Genomic DNA, 20840 nt, shown 5'->3' on the forward strand with positions numbered 1-20840 from the left:
CCCCACCCTGTGAGAAAAACAACTCAGTACTCGCTTCCACAGTCCGGAGCTCGCTCCATTCCCTGAGCTGAAGGTCTGACTCGAGCTACTCACTCATTCACTTAGTACCCGCTCTCCCAAGATGGCAGGGCAGAAAAAGGATTCGCTTTATAATCATAAATTGACCAATTAGGTCCACTATCAGAAGGTCTAGAAAAGCTCTGATTAAATGTAATCACCATTAATGTTAGCGGAGTGCTAAACCGGAAGTCACACGATCGGGCGATGCAAGTCTCTCGTGCGCATGCTTTATTAGCGCTTGGGCCAATGGGGTTTAAAGTCTGTGTAACTGACTCAAGTGAATTGAAAACCTCAATCTCTTTAGTGAGTGACTCATACAAACTCGAGTTCGTAATAAGAGTCGAACCCCGCGTCTCTACTGTATCACTTCTCTTGGTGAAGCCAAGGGGTTAATAGACCACAAACAACCTGGCGAGGGACTTACTCCTGGACTGAGAGCATTTTGACACTTTAACATTCAATTATATGGTTATTAAATCCTTATGCACATTTGCACCGAACTGTTTGCACTGTAGTGTTTGCACTACTCTGCTTATCATGTTATAATTTGCTCTACCTCATTACAGCCACTGCTCAATGTTGCAGTGTATATTTGTATTTTTAATTGCATATGTCTCTTAATTTATGTGTCTTCATTTTCTTCTCTTGGGTTTAACATGGGGGGGCAGCAGGTGTAGTTATATGTGACAGATTTGCCATGCCATGTGTCTTTTAAGCTACTGGATGTAGCTTAACGTATCTTTCTATGTAGTCACAACCAAGATAGAAGTGTTGCCAGTCTGTGAATAAAATATGGAACATGAAAACATAGGCAGGCCTTAAATTGGTCTGAAACATCAATATTCCCCAAAAAACACCCGAAGAAAACCAATTTAAATTCCTCTGTAATTTGTTGATATCCTGATACTTGTTTCTATGAGACAAGACCAAGTAAAGTCGACGCCAAGACAAGACTGAGACTGCCAAAAAGTGGTCTTTTTTTAGATTATTATTTTGGCCATTTTGCCATTATTGATAGGACAGCTGAAGAGAGATGGGAAATATGGGGGGAAGAGAGAGAGGAATAACAGGCAGCAAAGGGCCGAGGACGGCAGTCAAACCTGTGGCCGCTGCGTCGACGACTATAGCCTCTGTATGTGGGGCACCTGCTAAATAGATGGCCCCCAAAAAGTGGTCTTGAGGCAGCTCTCTAACAGTGAGCGATCTCGAGTACGACAACACAACTGCAACCAGACTCCGGATTTCACACTACAAACACTGTTTGTCAGTTTGTGGTTGTCAAAGCAGTGCCTTCTTTTCCTCGACTCTTCTGCTCCTAGTTCGCTCACTGATCTGCCCAAACACTTTCTTCTTCAGCAGAGATGGTGTTTGTTTTAAAACATTTTGCGTTTCATTTGCTGCCACAAACAAATCAATGAAGTCTGACACGTGGGAGCACTCGACGAGGCCACTGCTGATTTGTCTCTAAAAACTGCTGAATGTTTGTGCAAAAGGGTGCATCTAAAGACAGAAGTCCTTGCTCGTTTATTCAGAGTAAATTAATTAAGCTGTGAAAAAGTTTTAAAGCTAAATATAAAAAAACCCCATCTTTGTTTGTTTTGTTACAGACAGAAATAAGGGTAAAAAGCAGCACAAAGACAAAAAGCATCCAGAGAGATACATGAAAATAGCTGTTTTTTTTCACGGTTAGAGAACACTTGTTGAAAGGCAGACACCTCTGTGAGGATGTTTTCAGGGATACATGGATGTGCGTGCGTTCACATATTCATGAATGTGTGTCTGTGGCAGTAAAACATGTGCGGCATGGAGACGTTCAATAAAGCTGCCGTGCGCAGCCTGCAGCCGAGGTGCATTATTCGCACACGGGCGCTGGGAGAAACCCCCGCTTTGCATCCCAAACGGAAGAGATAAATCGAAAGAAGACGAGCAGAGAGAGAGAGAGAGAGAGAGAGAGGGAGGAAGAAGAAAGGAATGGAGAATGAGGGGAAGGAGAGGAGAAAGAGAATGAGAGCTCCTGCAGCTATCTTTCTGCTCTGCCATCTGAAGAGCCCAGAGGAAGATAGGAGATGAATATGGAAGATCCTCCTCCCACTCTCTCTTTCATTCCTCTACTTTCATCCTCGTCTCCCCTCTTTGCACCTTCTTCTTCTTTTTTGTCCATTTTCTTTATTTTATACCTCGTTTAATTCTGTTTCTCTACTTTACACCGCTGCCACTCTCTGCAGCACTCCTCTGGCCTTCTCCCATTGTTCCCCTGCCATCCTGGCCTCACCCCTCTCTCCGCTCTCTCTCCCCTCAACCCCCGCAATCATCCCTCACACGGTTCCTCCTCTGCTTCCTTGAGACACACTTATTATTTTCAGCTGACACCCATCTCTCCATCCCCATCCCTCTCTTTCTGCTGCTCTGTGTCTGCTTATTTATTGATAGGCTGCATTACTGGTTCTCTCCTGTGGATATGATGTTCTCTGTGTGTGTGTGTGAGAGAGAAAAAGAGAGAGTATGGGCAAGTCTCTAGAGCTCTGCCCTTCACACAAGATCGATTAGTCTTACACGCACACATACACACACACAAAAGTGAACAGGAAAAAGTTGAGTTTGAGAGACTCTGCAGAAACAAAGGTAAGTATGTGTGAGGGCTGGAGATCCTCGTCCTGATTTAAAATGTTGATGTCATTTACTGTGCGCTGATATGTGCATAAAACTGAAACTTTTAAACTATTTAGAAGTCAAAATAATTGACCCCTTTATTAGCAGAGTTTATTTCTATCTACTAATTATACTGTTTGTGCTCTTGTGGTTTCTACTCCTGTTCCTGTCATGAGTTTCTAGTTTAGTGCTGGTTTTGGTTTTGTCTTGTATTTCGGTGTTCAGTTATTATTTCTTGTTTTACCTTGTCACTTTGTCTATTGTCATGAGTTCTCATCGTTTAGTTTTGCATTTAGTTTATTCTGTGTTCTTGTCAGTATTTAGTCTTGTTTAGTTAAGTATTTCACTTGTGTCTCTTTGGTTCAATCATGTCCTGTTTTACTTTGTCACCTTGTCTCTCGTGTTGGTCCACTTCCTGCCTTTGTGTTTCCCGCTTGTTTGATTATGTGCCCTGCCTTGATTGTTTTCACCTGCCCCTTGATTGCCTCACCTGTGTCTGATTAGCCTCACCTCCTAAGTTTATTTAATCTCTGTGCTCCCTTGTCTCTGTGCTGGTTCATTGTCTTTGTCTGTGAAAACCCTAGGTATGTCTTCCTGTGTTTGCCTCTGTATCATTTTGGATTTTGGATTACCCGGTTCCTTGTGTTTTCGCCTGTTTTTGTTGGATCTTCAGTTGGATTTTTGTTTTATTAAATCATTTAAGTCTGCATCTGCATCCTCACCTTTTTGGGAACAACAAACTGTGACAGTTCCTACACATTTTCCTGTCATCTTTTTTATTGTACTTCTTTACTAAATAAAACATACTTTACTCTTTGATTTTCATTTATATATATTTTTTACATATTTTTGGGGCTTTTATTGATAGGACAGCTGAACAGAGACAAGAAATATTGAGACAAGAGAGTGGGGGATGACATGCAGCAAATGGCCGAGGGTGGGGGTTGAATCTGGGTTGGCTGTGTCAGGGACTGTAGCCTGGGCCGTGCACACACATTTTAGGAGGCAGGGGCTCAAGCAAAAAATCATTTGGGAGGGGGTAGGGTGGGGAATGTGTAGTACTTCCCAACTAATAAGGATTATTTTTCGTGAATACTTCTTTACATTTCCGTCTGTATACCCTTGGGTCCTATCTATGCACGTGCCTGACTGTAGCCTCTGCATATGGGGTTCCCGCTCTACCAACTGAGCTAAACCAGTGCTTTTTTTCTGTATAACTAGTTACTGGATGTCCTAACTCCAACTAATTTAAGGCAAAAACATATCTTGTTTCATGTGATATCTTGCAAGCTTAGATATCACACTGCCTTTAAAGGTTTGAAGACATTAAAAAAAAACATAATTAAAGATAAAGTCTTTTAAATACCAATCTACAACCTTCATCATTGTGTCCTCTTAGCAGGGAGGGGCTGGGGGCTATTAAGTTGTTGGAGCAGAGGTCAAATAGCTCGGCAGTGAAGGACTATCTTGAATGTTAATTTAATTGTATTAATTTTGCTGTGCTCATCAGTATGCATGTGTGCCAAGAGTTAAATTAAATCATGTCAGAGAAATGCTACATCATGATGTTTGTTAAACTGACCCTCTGCTTACATCAGAGGTTGTACATTCCACTGAGGGGAAGCTGAGGAGGTTTGTGCTGGAGGTTGCAGCCATCTTTATTTTAATGTTCACCCTGCCTGTCAACCACCTTCTCTAACATCCCTGACTGAACTTCAACACTTTGTAGTGTCACTCACTGTTTCCATTATGTCTTTTAAGACCTGCAGAGTTATAGCTGCTGGAGTCTCCTGTATATTCAGTGCATTTTTAAGCCACAGCTGTGTTGCCAAAGTTGTTAATTTGCTTTTTTGCTTATATTTGATGAGTTTTCCTTGCGTGCTTGTGTTTTGCACAGTTCCCTGTAAGTTCTACAGTTGCAATGCACTGAGCTCTCAAACACTGCTGAATAGAAAGATGAACCCAGATATTTCTTTCAGACTTTTCCTCTCTGTCATGTAACTTTTTAAACAAACACGAGCTGTATTTCCGCTCCACAGGCATAAGGGAAGAAATCTCCTTGTCTCAGGTCAAAAAGTGAAATCCAGTGCAGAGAGAGGCTTCCTCCGAGCTCACTCTCAGAAAAAAGTTATCTCTCCTGATCACTTTGATATACCAAGTTTCCCATTGCATCCTACCCTCGCTATGCCCTGCTGTGTCTCTGCAGGTAATCTGTGTGAGACTCTCCAGCTCGCTCACAGAGCTTTAAAAAACGATGGATTCTCGTCCAAAATAACAAAATATACTGTTTATAAGCGTGTTGACGATGATAAAGGCTTCAGCATTGAGTAGCAGCCAAAATCTCTGAAGTAATAACTTTGAAGTGAAAATCCACATTGGCAAAGAAAGTTAAGCAAGTCTGCTTTAAGTAAGGAAGCTGCACTTTCGATGCACTCAGGAGGAGTTAGTGTCCTTTCCCTCACATCGCTGTCCAAACCAGAAGCAGGGAGGAGAGAGTCGCTATGTCTGAGGGGGATCCACAGGAAGTGTTTAAATCTAAACTTTTAATGTTGTCTTAAACACACGCACCTGTATGCTGGAAGTGTTCTCTCCCCGTATCTCAGAGCCTCCTCCCAGAGTCCCAGCTGAATAGAGGCGTCTAAAGCCATGTCTGTCATCCTGAGCTTATACAGATTTTCATCAGGCACGTCACCTCCAGCTGTCGATAAGACATGACTGCAGCTCTCGAGGACTGCTTCCCAATCTGGAGGTTCACTTAAGGAAAAGACTGGATGACAAAACAAATGTGCAGATACACATCTCCACATGTCAAGTCAAGTCCTCATGTCGAAAACTTTGTATGAATTTGTTGATAAAGTTTTGTAGAAAGACTTTAAAGCATTAAACTTTGAGGATTATGTTTTGAGTACATATATTTAATGTCTGTCACTTTCCCTTCATTTTGTCAACTTTCAGATTTATTTACATGAGCGTACAGCACACATTTTCACTGCACCTCATTTAATTTGAGTCTTTTTTACTTAATAAATCAGGTCTTATGTCTCAACTGCCATCTGATGTCTGAGCCTCTGAGTGGAGACACTTCTAGACACTTTCACACATGCACTCCTAGTGCTTTCCTGAAACTTTCAGGACTGTCTGCCCTTTCACACATGTTCCTCACAGCGGTAGATTTTCCCTGTCGGACGAGGAGGGGGCAGGAGGGACGGCGGGGCAAGTATGTATGCTGACTGATTCTATCATGTTTCTTTTTTTATCCATCAAAAAGATTGGCATCTATCGATAACCTTACTGGACACTCTCCCCTTGCGCTCTGTAAGGGGTAAGACGGGGGCAAAAATTCGGCCATTTGCGTTCACACATGCAGCCCACCCGGTGATGTCAGGAAATGTTCAGGAGTGCAGTGCATGTGTGAAACACTGTGGAGAGCGATTTCCTTAAAGGGGTCTGCAGTGTCTGTCCAACAGACCTTTCACACTGAACCACTTATGATTTGTGTGTTTGCATCCTAATGTATTGATTCACTGGTTCTACTTTGGCTGTAACTTGATTTATACATACAGTACCACTTCACTAAAACCACCTCCCTGATGCTGGTGACTCATGCATCGGTGTGTTTAGGTTGCTGCGTTCAATCAGGCAGTTAAACTTTCTACAAGGATAAAAGTATGTCGGCCATCAAGACCTGAGTATCTGAGATGTGAAACATTTCTTACAGTCTCAACAGTCTTTATGAAATGTCGGCAGTGGAGAGACCCTGACTTATTCAACAATCACTGCACAATACAGCACCTGATGGATAAAGCTCAGTGTTCAGCGGCTCTTACGGCCAGTTCAGATCAATGATTCGCAACGAGACTGGATGCAGCTGCCAAAAGAATCCCCCGACATCTGATCGTAGACGTTCTAAAACTGGGCTGTTCACATCAATGCAACGCAGCTGACCGTCTCCATAGCAACGACACACTGACATACCCCACTACTTCTGCGTTAATACTATAACATTAGTATTAGGCAGGTTACAGAATTAACTAGCTGGATTTCTGTTATCGTTAGAAAAAAAAATGGATGACAATGACATGCTCGCAATGTTAGCTGTAACTTTGATTAATAAAGTTGAAGACAGAGAGTTTGGAAAGAGACAATCTGGAGCCGTCTTTGGCTACTGCAGCGGCAGAGACAGGGTGCCTACGCCAACTTATGCCGTTTCCTGATTGGCTGAAGTGAAAGAGCTACATTATTCAGTTTTAAAACTGCATTTGGAGCATTGACAAGTCAAATCTTCTGCAACTCCATGCAACGGCTTCAGATGCTCTGCAGCTAATCAGTTCACACCGCTGCAATTTTCTCTGCAACATTCCAAAACTGTTTTGTCGCGTTGTGAATCATTGACCTGAACTGGGCTTTAGAGGAAAAGGATACTCGATGCTCCTTTCAGTCCTTCTAGTTTGGGGAGAGACTCCTTCAGCAGGCGCCATGTTGGTTCTTCTCCTGACAGCATGAGTCCGTCCTGGAGAAGAGAGGAGACAGACCTGAACCTCAACATCCACATTGCATCCATACATACTACACACACACACAGGGCCATATATATGCATCAAAACAGAAAAGAGTAAGTCTATTTTAACTCTACTATGAATAATAGAGTGTTTAAAGTCTCCTCCCAGCTGACTGACATAACAAAAACACAGGCTCATACTCAGACACAGAGAAACAACAAATATATCATCTCCTGGGTTTGATGTCAACAGTCATCTGTCTCCATGACAACTTTGGGTCACAACCCAGCAGCCTGCCATCATCAACTGAAGATTAAAGTGACAGAGAGGAAACGACAGAAAGAGTATGTGTGCGTGTGCGTGTGTGTGTGTGTGTGTGTGTTCAGAACAAAGGTGGGCTGAATAAAATGAAGCCGTTGTCCCGAAGAAACAAGTGAGTGCTCTCTCTTACCTTATCGCAAACAGACATACACACACACACGCTCGAGTGCTGCTGTGATGTGTTTGAGTGAGACCAAAGTGTCACATGAAGCATACGAAGAACAAAGCTAGAGGCAGAAGTGAAGGCTGCGAGAAAACAGGAGACAAGAGAGGGAGAGGCTTACAGTAAGGGGGGGGGGGATTAAGATGGATGGAAAAGAAAAGTGCAGCTGAAAGACAAGATAATATTTCTCATTTTTCACTCGGTGGTCAGAGACGGAGACGAGAGAGAGAGAGGGAGGTGTGAAGAGGTGGAGCGTGACAGAGTGACGGAGAGGAAGAGGAGGACAACAGGAGATAAGACGGAGTGAAGAGGAGGAAAGAGGAGGAGGAGAGGACAGGAAAGGGAACGCTGTGACACGTTACGCACAGATGCACTGTCTGAGCCAACAGCAGCACGGAACGGAAGAAGTGTGTGTGAGAGAGACAGGGAGAGACAGAGGGAGTGCATGCACGTGTGTCCAAACGTCTGGTCCTTTTACACGGTGGAAGTTTACACGAGTTAGAATAGTAAATAAATATTAGAGTTATGTTTAGATTAGGGAAGAACTTTGTACAGACAGACGTACATGAGTGTTTGTGTGTGTAACTTCAGAGTGGCCTTAAAAGTGAAAGGATTTGATTTTCTTTTTATTATTTACGCTGATTTAATTAATACTGTTGCCACTGGAATGTAAAAAACAATGTGGAAAAACATAATCATGGTTTCTAACAGCACCTTCAAGTGGCTTTTGTCTAACAGTCATAAATCCAAAGACTCTTTATTTACTATCATAAAGGATGAAAAAAGCAGCAAATCCTCACATTTAAGAACTTTGACCACTTTTATTAGCTACTAAACTGTGTTACCTCTTTAGGTTATCAATGAAGTTCCTGTCTGTGCTATAAGTGGTGCTAACTGAAATTTACCAAGTCATGCTTGTACTTCTGGTAAGATATCTTTGTACACTGTTCAGGAGACAGTGAAAACAATATCTCAAGGCAGTTTAAAGTGTACATGAAAGTGAATATCAGAGCAGGAAGAAGAGCGAAAGGTCACTTTTTATACCCAAAGACAAACAAAAAACATGTTTGATACTGTAATATAATTTAGAGAGTTGTCTCTGTGGCTGTCTCTTTCTATTACTTTCATATGACAACAAATAATGGCACAACCTCTTTATGTAACAATCTCGAATATTTACATTTTCATGCTCTTGAGTGCCTCCCACTGGCTATAGTTGGTAATTACAAGAGGACTCTTCCCAATTTAACCAGACGTCTACGTCTGGCTCCCTTTGTCACGGTTTAACTCTTGATGTTCCTCGCTTTTCTTTTTAGATTGTTTGCTTCATCTGAGCGTCGAGTTTGTTTCTTTTTCTTTGGATTTTCACTTCTTTTTGAAGTTGTATCTGTAGTTATCAATCTTTTCTTTGTTTGTTCAGCCATAGTAGATTACTGTTTACTCGCAACACTTGCAGAGACTGGAAAAGCAGCCGCTTAGCTCCGCCTACCCTCTCTGGCAGACCAACCACTGCTGGCTGATGGAAAACGCGTCACTATCTGGGCAACGCTTGTGATTTTTTCTGCAAATGTAGCCACAGACACCCAGTCTGTAATAAACATATATACTGCAAGTGCAAAGGCTTTCATCAGTGGGCCATAAGCTCAATCACCATTGTCTTACCTCATTCGGTGATAGATAGAGACTTAACAGACATTTATTTACATGAAAAAGTTTGAGATTATTACTTTAAGTCGAGTTCAGTACTGTTCTCTACTAGTGTTCGTAATTTGTCTCTGACACAACATTCAGCCACCGCAAGACTGATGTACAGACAAACATCAGCCACTGCCATCAGTAAATGTCTTCAACCGATACATTGGTGCATCCCTTGCTTTTATTAAATACATCTTATATGGATTATTGTGTGGATTGAATTTAATCATGACATTAAGTAGTTTGTATGATCATGTTTTGAAACCCTGGACAATCCACAGTGACTGTGATGATGTGTCTTGTGTGTGTCTTACTTTGTCTTTAGAGTCGCAGCGCTGGCAGTGGCAGGTGAAATGGTACTGCTCCTCCAGCTGTCTCTGTCGATCTTCAGTCAACAACAACGTCTCGATGTAACTTATAGTTAGCTGAAAACACAGACAAGTTTAGTTTGACATTCAAATAGATGTTTGGATTTTAGTTTGCTTTATTAGTTTGATTTATATGCTAAACTACAAATTCTGGTTAAATGCTTTTCAGTGAAGGAAGAGAAATCATTTGAAATTACAATTTTGCACATTCTGAGTATGGTGAAAAAATAAGCAGAATGTGTGTATATTTTCTGTGTGTGTAAATCTTCCAGATGGCGTTGTTGCATCTCATTACATATTGTCAGGAGAGACGGTGAAGTATGGAAAATGAGCGAATAAGCTGCCAAGTCAGAAGGTGTCATCCTTCATGTGTCGCGGTGATGATTCACTTGGCTACAAAATATAATGACGACTTTAATAACATTTAGTTTATTGTGCCTCCATTAACATTTATTACTTACACAATAAAATCCAGATATTATGTCTAATGTGGTTATTCGTTTCACATAATGTAATGCTCAAACAGCCTCAGGCCTTGGCTCCTCCATCAATAACAAACAGCGAGTAAAAGACCTTTAATAAATATCGTTCATGAAGAACATGCACATAAAAGCAGAGGCAACAACACAGTCGATAAACCCACACTGGTATTCCATTCTGTTAATGTTGTGAAGAAGCACTGAGGGTATTTCTCCTGCTCATACCTCCTCTTCAGGGCTGATATCCCGGACAGCTCTGAGCCGCAGTCTTGTTCCCTCAAACACCATCACGCAGTTTGGCCTACAGTCGTGGTTTAGCAGAGATAAGCTGGGAGAGAGCAAACAGGATGATGAGGAGCAGGTGGAGAGAGGAGGAGGAGGTAGAAGATAAAGAGAGGAGAGGAGGGGAGATGAATGAGAGTAGAGAGAGAGAAATGGAGATGAGGGAAGAGGGAGAAATTTATCTGTGATTCAATGTTTAACTTTCAAACCCTCTCTCGCAAATCTGATGTGTGCGCATGTGGATGCTAGTATGTGTGTAAGTCTACCTAAACGATGCCGACTAGCAGCTCTTCTTCTTCAACAAAAAAATAAGAGTTGCCCCTAGAAGTCTGTGACTTGAAATCATCCATCGAGGCCTGTGAATTGACTCAATTTAGACTTTGGAATATCTGCACTTTTGTCTTTATGCTGTATCATTGTACACAGAGCAGCACAAGAGCAACAGCATGGCAGGCTGTAAAACTGTTTATACACAGAGTCTCAAAATGACACTTTATCGTTAAACGTCCACAAGGTTTTTACTAGAAGCAGAATTATCCACAGAGGTCTCCTAATCCCAAAACAAATGGATCATAAAACGGGTAAAAATATTAAATGAAGCTGTTTGAAAAATCAGTGTCTCTCCACAGCTCTTTCAGCATAGGCTGTCAGGAGGAGCTACTGCTAGCTTGTTTACGGTTGCTCAGCTTCTTTTAGCTTAGGATTCTGTCATTGTTCAGCACTTTCAAGGTTTCTACCAGTAACTGAATGGCCTGACCTGGTAATTAAAACTGGGAAAAACAGGAAATAAAGCAGTTTCACATTAAAAATATGTGTTTCTCTGAAGTTCTTCAGTGTAGCTTTAGCTTTAGGGGCTACAAGCGGCGCTGTCGCTAACGTTAGCTAACTAGCTGAAGAAACATCTGATGGAATAATAAGTGACGTGACGTAAAACACTTAGAAAGCAGTCGGCTGGAAATATGTTGACATCAGCAGACAATTATGGAAAACTCTGACAAACGTGCATCTTATAGGGAAACATGAGACTTATTTACACAGAAGCTTAATGTGGAGCTAAAATTTAAAAAGTATAGGCGTCATATTGAAGAGCCAAATCTGATTCCAGTGACAAAATAATGAGTCAGTCAAATAAATACATCAGCACGTCTCATGTTTTAAAGTGTTATTTTCTCTATCATAAAACATCTGCGGCCACATGTGAAGACGACAGAGAGCAGATAAAGAAGTCTCGTCTTGCTGAGCCACAAACTGACACACGTCAAACTGTTTCCCAAATGACTCAGATTCATGCTGACTGAAATGGAGATTTGTGCCAACATAAACCCTGGTGAAAAAAGTAAATGTAGACTGACACATCTCCCTCAGGACGAACATCCATCTATCAGCCGGATTACTGTGACAGCAGTGGGAACCAAAGGAGCTGTTAGGAAGTTAATTTTCATCTGCTACATGACTTTGCATATTCTGAATCATGCATGTATAAATTAAGACTGAGAGCTCAAATTAAAAAAAAATCACTGTGACAGAAAGTAACACACACGGAAACACAGATATTCCCTGCACAGTGTGACTGAATGAGAGTCTGCGTCTGTCATAACAAATGTCACTCTCTCAAAGACACACAAAAATAAAACAGGAAACAGACGGGTACTCCACTTCTGTCACAACAAAGAGTTTTGACTAATCTCCACAAATTTATAATACACACACACACACACACTGCGTGAATGTGTCAGCATCAAAAAACCTGACACTAAATATGAATATTTATTTTTACTTGAAGGGATTTACACCTAAGATTCATATTAGCAGTATTACCTTCTTGGGTTTTACTTTACTAAAATATCTGTCTTTGCGATGTGTTTCAACGATCATAGGGACATAAGACAAATGTTGGGACAGGATTTATCTCTATTAACTTACTTGCTCCTCTTCATCCCCTATGGGACATAAGGTTTCAATGAGCTCTCTCCATTGCACTCGATGCTTGGCAGCATGTTGGGCCTCTCCCCATGATATTTTTCCTAGCTCCTGTGTCACATTTCTGTGCCAGGTGGATTTGGGCCATCCAGGTTTTCTTTTGCCTGGGGGTGTTCATCTTAAGGCAACTCTCGGGATCCGGTCCTGCTCAATTCTCAGCACATGGCCTAGCCATCTCAGCCATTAGCAGTGTTACCTTCTTGGGTTTTACTTATATAATGATGAAGCAGCTTTATAAAATATCTGTCTTTGGGATGTGTTTCAACGATCATAGGGGCATAACACAAATGTTGGGACAGGATTTATCTCTATTTACGGATTCTACATAAAAATGTAGGCTCTGGACCAGATTTTAGTACGGGGAGTGTGTTTTAGTTTCTGTTTACAGCACTTTGTAGTCCGGGTAGTATTGACTGAGTAGTATCGCTTATCAGCAGGCTTTGGTGTGTGCAGGAAAAAGAGTCCAAAAGGGGCAGGACGCAATACACCGTGATGACATCCAGAGAGAGAGACAGAGATTGCACCAGAAGACATAGCCCCCATAACTTGACATTATTTCTGTTTTTAACATCATGTATTTAAGACCGACGTGAGACTTATGACTATGTTTTTTTCTTAAAGAAAATCAAGCAGGAACCGCAGTAAGAAGCCTTGCAAGTGACTTGATCTGTCAAACAACTGCCCAGGAAAAACATCAAAATAAAAGCATTGTGTACAAACGAGGGGAGTCGCTTCACAGAAATGCTAGATCAGGCTTTTAATTTGAAAATCATAACAGAAGCGTTAACATACTTCATATTTCATACCTGTAACATATTTTATAATAGTGCTAATATGATGTCAGTACGACTCTCTACATATCATATTCAGAGACTTCTCTGGCTGAAGAACGCGAGCAGCCGGCAGTAAAAATAGGTGATTCTTGGCGCTACAGCAGGGTGTGAGGGGCAGGATGACGGCTCTCACCTGTTCGACACGCGATCGACAAGCAGTCTAAGTATACATCATATCTCAACTCCAGCTCCATCCTCACTTCTCAAGTTGGTAGAGATTATACACCTGCTAATGCAACAGCACCACAAACCACAGCCTGAAAATGATGACACAGTTGAATCAACACCTCTATGAAATAATTTCAACATAAACAGATAAGAACATCCATGAAGGTGAGACTATTCAAAGACTGTTGTATTAGACAGCATTTGTGTTAGCTCAGTGAACCCTTACAAACAGGCAGGTTGAAAGACTGAAAAACTAGAGGCATCCTTTACTGAATGGTGCCACATTTCAAAGGTGGTTTAACTAGATGATAAAGCCTGTACCTCGTGTTCATCTTTCTCGACACTGTAATTGTTGTTTAAAAATGTTTCAGATCTCTGCAACCTGTAAAATGACTGCACACATGGCTGGACACAGAGACTGAAGAGGTTTGTCTGTTTTTATGATGCCCTCCATTACTGCTGCTCTCATTTTATATTCAAGGAGCAAAACAATGCATGACGGAGATAAAGACTGTGTTAGTGTGTGTGTATGTTAGTGTGTGTTTGTGTGTTGAGCGTGTGTAAAACCATCAGTAACCCTCTGGCTTTGTTCTACAGTGCACAAGTTGCGGGTTGAATATCAACTAGAAATGAAGCCCTCTGAACGATGCTTTTATCTGCTGAGAGGAGCTCATTAGCATACTAATTAGATTAATTAACTAAACACATCACACATTAACAGTGTCAGCTCAGGCTGAAACTAACTGTTGCTGCACATAGCAGGACAGAGAGCAACATATCACAAGGGTGTGAGAGTAGAGACAGTGCAGGACCATTAGTTTATATACTCAGAGAAAGGGTAAAATATTTGTAACTGTCAGCTGCTTCTCTCTCTGTTAACAGTGTGTGTGTGTGTGTGTGTGTGCGTGCGCGTGTGTGTGTGTGTTAGGTGTTTGCTGTGCAGGGATGGTTCACATACATACATATTTGATTCATGTGTGCAATCAAGAGTTGAATACATCTGATACTGAAGTGGTTTTGCTGTCTATCTCGATCACATCTGCTTTGACTCAGTGAAGTAAAACAAGATAACCTTTCTTGACCTAACAGAAGATTAACTTAACTTGAAATTAAGTATGTGCTATCATGGTCCAAGGTCCACCCATTTTCTTTACTGCTAATCCTGTTCAGGGTCGCGTGGGGCTGGAGCCGATCCCATTGGACACATAGAAACAGACAACCTTCTACACTCACACCCACAAGCAATTTAGAGTCCCCAATGAACCTAACGAGCATGTCTTTGGACTGTGGGAGGAAGGCGGAGTAACCCAGAGGGAACCCACACATGCACGGGGAGAACATGCAAACTCCACACAGAAAGGCCCACATTGTCAGAACCGGGATTTGAACTAGGAACATTCTAGCTGTGAGGTGACAGCGCTTACACTGCACCACCGTGCAGCCTGTGAAGATTAGACAGCATACATTTGTTATGGAAATCCTGTAAAAATGCATTTTAAAAATGGGAGAAATGGACCGACTTTGTTGCAGAGGAACAGGATGCTACCTTTTGTGACTCTTTTTGGACAATAGTGGACTTTTGACATGATATACAGTATATATATTTTTCTCAAGCAAAGGTGACCCCCAAAGTTTTTTTCTCTTTGTTTGTCTATTGTATTTTATTTTATTTATTTATTTTGCCTTTCTTGATAGAAAAGTAAAGAGCAACAGGAAATATGGGTTAGAGAAAGTGGGGATGATATGCATCAAAGGGCTGCGAGTTGGAGTCGATCCTGCGACTGATGCAACGAGGACCCTGCCTCTATAAATGCCCGCTTGACCGACCAAACCAGCGCCCCTGTTTGTCTATTCATTCTGTCTTTATATACATATAAAAATGAACTGAATTAAAAGTATAAAAAAAGAACCTCTATTTAAACCAGATACCTTGGTGCTGAAACCAATAAAACTCATTAAAGTTGATATGTATTAAATCTCCTCCACAGCTTGTTCAAGCGGTTTGTAACTTATCTGTCAGGTCTTTTGTCATAACATCATCTCTTTATGACACACAAGAGGGTTGTGGCAGCAGCTCCATATGGGTTTCATTACTCTGAGTTAATACGAAGTTTAACATTTGGATAGAGTACAACATGTGAACAAAGGTCTGAACAGTCAATCCAGCTTTAAATCATTTTGTTCCTGAGAGCCCAGAGGACGGGATTTAATATCATATCATCTATAGGCCAATTAGCAAAGGCTGAGAGAGACGGAGACAGACAGCGAGGAAGAAGAGCTCAGCAGAGACACAGAGAGAATCAGAGTCAGCAAACGAGAGCAGAAACATGAACACAGAGCAATGGGGTGAACAGAGGTGTAGCCTCAACAGAGTAATCCCCTCTCTTCGGCAAACCCTGCGGTTGCTAGGCAACCCAAAATATGAATAGGCAAGGGAGCATCCTGTGAACATCATTTATGGATGAGTTACGACATGAATCGTACACACACACTGAGACACACACACATGCGGTTTGGCTGAGCTTTGGTAAAGCCACTGTGACCATCTGACATCTCTACAGCAGCCAGATAAACTGGCTGAGATACCTGCAGTGTGTGTGTGAGTGTGTGTGCGTGTGAGTGTGTGCGTGCTTGTGTAGCAACTCTAACAACATGTTCAACGACAGGCCAAATCCCACCCTATTCACCCCGGACTCAATGCCAGGATTACAGCGCATACCGCCGCGCTCTGTGTGTGTGTGTGTGTGTGTGTGTGTGTGTGTGTGTGTGTGCGTGTGTTTCACTCCCACATACCAGACCGGAATCACAAATCAGTTGGAGTCGAACCCCGTATTTCTCCACACTTTTTCGCCTCTCTCTTTTCCCCCAGCTCTTTCCCCAAACAGTGTTATAAAATTCTGTCAACATTCATTTTCAAGTTTTCGCTTCACAACAACAAATTCTCTTATTCTCTTCCTCCCTTCTTCCTCATACTTCAAAGAGCTGTCAGGAAACGTAACGAGGGGGGTGAGGAGGGGTTTTGAAAGTGTGCGGGGAAAAGATGGGTGGGGCTGGTTGGTGGTTCGGCAGGTAACTCAAAAGCTACATTTAAATTTTGTGGCATTTTTATTGTTCAAGTGAAATTATGAGCTTAATTGAATTTAATGATGCTTTCAGGATGTGTGTGCTTGACATATTGGCCTTTGTGTGTGCGTGTGTGTTTCTTACCTCGGATACAGCCCAACTCCAATCTCCTGCAGCTCTCCGTCACTGATGGTGAAACAATTACATGTCACCTAAAGGAGAGAAAGAGGATAAAAGAGTGGAGACAGGAGAGAGGGAGTATTTGTTAAATTGCTTCAGGGAACCAAAAACACTTTCATCGTATGTTCTGAACATTTCTACATATCTGCTGCACCTGCTAAACCCCTCCTAAACCCCTCCTGGCACCGCCACTGAAACATGACATGCAAGGTTTTTGCTTTTAGATTGAGGGGATTTGATTGTGTAAAATTACCACCTGCTTGTTTTTGAGGACGGAGAATTCTGTCTTTAAAAGGAAAATAAAAGCTTTTTGATATAACAGACATGTCTGTAATGTTTTTCATCAGCTGAGAGCAAAATGTTATATCAGTGATCATGTAGATTGATTTTAAATAGAGAAAGAGAAGTGTTTTTTTGTTTGCCTAAGGCCTGTGAAAATGAAAGAATTTGAGAGTAAAGACATGTGGAGGAACATAACACTTACAAAACAGCCAGTAATAACTTTTAAATGGGGCTGATAGCGAAGTAATTTTCCACCTTAAACATGATTGATGTATGAAAGCTGAATGACAGGAGGAAAAGAATTGCAGAGGAGAGAGGAGAAGATGAAATCAGACAGACTTTTTCTCTTTGGTAAAGCTAAACACTAAAAATATCACCCTAATGGCATAAAAAAAAAACCTGATAGAGAAATGGAGGCACCATTTAAATGCGCCACTGCGGACTGTTAAGCTAAGGGTTGTTAAGATAAGCCAGTGAAAGGTATAAACATTATATTAACGTTATGATAATGCTCATAAATTGTCTGTGGGCAACATTAAAGGCTGTCTACAAACTGCTAATGTAACAAAGACTGTTCACCAAACTGGTGACATCACCACCAGCCTCAGCTGTATGTTAGATGCTAATTAGAAAATGTTTGCATGCTGAAATGCTTTGTTAAGAAGGTAGACATTAGACATGCTAAAGAACATTAGCACGATCACTGTGAGCGTGTTAGCTTAGTTTTTTCATGCTAACATGCTGTATATGGAGGGTAAACATTTTCCCTGCTAAACATCATAAGCATTATCACTGTAACCATGTTAGCTTAATGTTTGCATACTACATGCTATGTTAAGAAGGTAAGCATTATAACTGCTAAAGAACATTAGCATGGTCACTGTGAGCGTGTTAGCTTAGTGATTTTCTGCTAACATACTATATATAGAAGGTAAATATTATACCTGCTAAACAACATTAGCATGATCACTTTAACCATGTTAGCCCAGTGATTGTATGCTAACATGCTATGTTAAGAAGGTGAACATTATACCTGCTAAACATCAGCATGTTAACGTTATCACTGTGCACATGCTAGCCTACTATGATTAGCATTTAGCACCACTGTCCTTACAGTACATAAACCTTAACAGAGCAGCTGACGGTTAAAGACTCTTAGACCTGTCATTCTTGGCCTCTATAAACCTTTCCATGTAAAATTACAGGATATTGAATAACGATTATACTTTCAGGAGTATTTTATTTGAAACAAATTGCTTACATATATCTGAATCCTTAAACCATGTTAAACACACACAACGAAAGCCCGCCACATGCTTGTTTAGAAAATTAAACCAAATCACACAATCAGATTTAATCTCATTATACTAATATAATCAAGAGTGAGACAATAATCTTTCCTCCTGAATCTACAAGGCACGAATAACACTCAAATTAGTCTCATCAGAAATCTAAATATTTGATGTGCTTCAACAGTTGTGCGTACAAACCTCCCACAATGCACCAGGGTGGTCTGCGGGATTCAAAGGACACATTTCAGGAACCAGTTAATGAGAGACGCAGACTTCCAGGAGACAGAGGAGAGATTTCAAACGAGGGACAGAGAAGGTTTGTTTCTTTCAACTAACAGAGCTCAGGCAGAGAGGGTTTGAATAATGTTGTTTAAAGGAGAGAGAGGATGAAGGGACGACAGGAATAAACAGTGAAACATAAAAAAAAAGTTAACAAAGAAGCGAAAGTAAAAAAAAGAATAGAAAAAAAGTCTTTGAAGTGTCCATTACGGAGCTCGTGCTGGGAAACAACGCGATTTGTGGTGTGTTTGTATGCATGCCCCGGCCCACGCTGAGCCGAACAAATAATTGTACCTCTGCTTACATTAGTATTCAGACTGTCAGATGAAGATGCAGACAGAGACAGCAGATAGGGAGGGTGAGATTTAAATGATGCTGCTTACAGATGCTGCCGTCCTGCTGATTTTCACTCCAGAATCAGAACTCTGCAAAATGATTCGATTTGAATCTGCAGTGTTATTAAACACCATGAGAGTGAGGCCTCATGGGAAATGAGGGTTTTTACTTAACTTTTTCATTATAAAGCAGACAGGAGGAAACGTGATTAGATAGAAAAACACTGAGACACACACACACACACACACACACACACACACACACATGCACGCACACACGCACAAAGAAGTGTATATGCACAATCTTTTACACAAGGCTTCCTTACACACACACACACACACACACACACACACACACACACACACACACACACACACACACACACACACACACACACACACACACACACACACACACACTTCATTGTTATTCAGCTGCTCTCACAGACATCCATCATCTCTGCCATAAAGCATACATTAAAAAGGGGAGACAGATCCATCTTACAATGCAGCAATATGTTGTATAATAATTACAGCACATCAAGATAGAATAACAATTAAGTGCTTTTATGTTCTTTAATGAAGTAGCTGTCACGCAGCAGTGACAGATGGATGGTTAAGATGAGTGCAAGCCCAACATTTCTTTTTTTTTTTTACAGATTTAGCCCAAATAATTACTTAATAAGTAAAGCTGATTACTTTTCTGTCATCAGAGATTGAATTCATTATTGATCCATTAAGAAGATGTTTTAATTAAAAAAACAAAAACAATGAAACATTTATTTAATTAGCTGCTTCTTTGTCTTGTGTGTGAGTAAACTTATTATCTTTGGGTTGTGGGTTGTTGGTCACACTAAAGTAGCGCTTTGATTCACCTTGGGTTAAAGGAAATTGTAAGGGGCATTTATTACTATATTCTAGATTTTATTAGACTAAACGATCAATGGAGACAAATAACTGATGATCAAAGTAACTGTAGGTTATATTGCTACATAAAATGACATTTGATTAAAATATACGATTAATAAAGTTGTAATATCTATCACTCATTTATCATATTACGGGGCGGCTGTCGCTCAGTGGTAGAGTCGGTCGTCTCTCAATTCGATCTCAGTTCGATCCTGCTACAGTCACATGTCGAAGTGTCCTTGGGCAAGACACTGAACCCCAAATTCCGCCCAGTGGCAAAGCTATCAGGAATGAATGCATAGATCCTGATTGGAGATTGGTACTTAGGCCTTTGCCATCAGTGTGTGAATGGGTGCATGTGACATGTATTGTCGCAAGACTAGAAAAGCGCTATATATGTCTAGAGCATTTACCATTTACATCACTGTAGCCACTGTATTCTTGGATTTATGTTGTGTTGCATGTATGTGCAATGCCATTCCCAATATGCCAAATAAAGACACACACAGCTACTACAGCTGCAACAGATGGTTAGGTTATGATCCTAATCAATCACTTGGTTGATGAAGTAAAAAGAGAAATGAAGAAAAATTACTATCCCAATTCCAAAGAGTCGAAGCTGACTCCTTGAAATACTTGTTTTTCCAACCAATACTGTGAAACCCAAAAATATCCAATTTATAAATGAGAGAAAAGCAGCAAACTCTCATCTCTTGTCATCTGATCAAATCTGATCCATTCAGAGGCTGCTGTCACGGCTTCATCTGTTGGCTCCACCATTCAGAGACACTGCAGTCTGCAAGCTGCAGTCAACACATTCTCACTGAGCACATCAACTAAGCAAAGACAACTGTAACTGTTATTGTTTATTACTTTTATTTTCCCTCATCATACGCTCCTCTCCTGTATAAAGGGTTTTTGACTCCCCTGTGGTTTTCTCTTATTAGGACCAGGCGGTGTTGGATGGTGACAGCGGGGATGAAGGTGCGGCCGTGCAGAGAGG

General features: G+C 41.1%; 1 protein-coding gene across 1 annotated transcript in view; it reads right to left on the reverse strand.

The window, feature by feature from the left end:
• The window catches only part of smyd3 (SET and MYND domain containing 3), a 92963-nt gene that overhangs the window by 5679 nt on the left and 66444 nt on the right, over positions 1–20840 (reverse strand). The window contains exons 6-10 of the mRNA XM_069660966.1: positions 16705–16772; positions 10460–10562; positions 9702–9812; positions 7132–7219; positions 5278–5452 (exon numbers count right to left, since the gene is read on the reverse strand). Of these exons, the coding sequence (XP_069517067.1) occupies positions 5278–5452; positions 7132–7219; positions 9702–9812; positions 10460–10562; positions 16705–16772 (545 nt within the window). The remainder of the gene's footprint in view (positions 1–5277; positions 5453–7131; positions 7220–9701; positions 9813–10459; positions 10563–16704; positions 16773–20840) is intronic.

The sequence above is a fragment of the Semicossyphus pulcher genome, unplaced genomic scaffold (assembly GCF_022749685.1).
Source record: "Semicossyphus pulcher isolate SPU_LCO1_2020_fin unplaced genomic scaffold, fSemPul1.0.p SCAF_1, whole genome shotgun sequence".
Classification (NCBI taxonomy): Eukaryota; Metazoa; Chordata; class Actinopteri; order Labriformes; family Labridae; genus Semicossyphus; species Semicossyphus pulcher.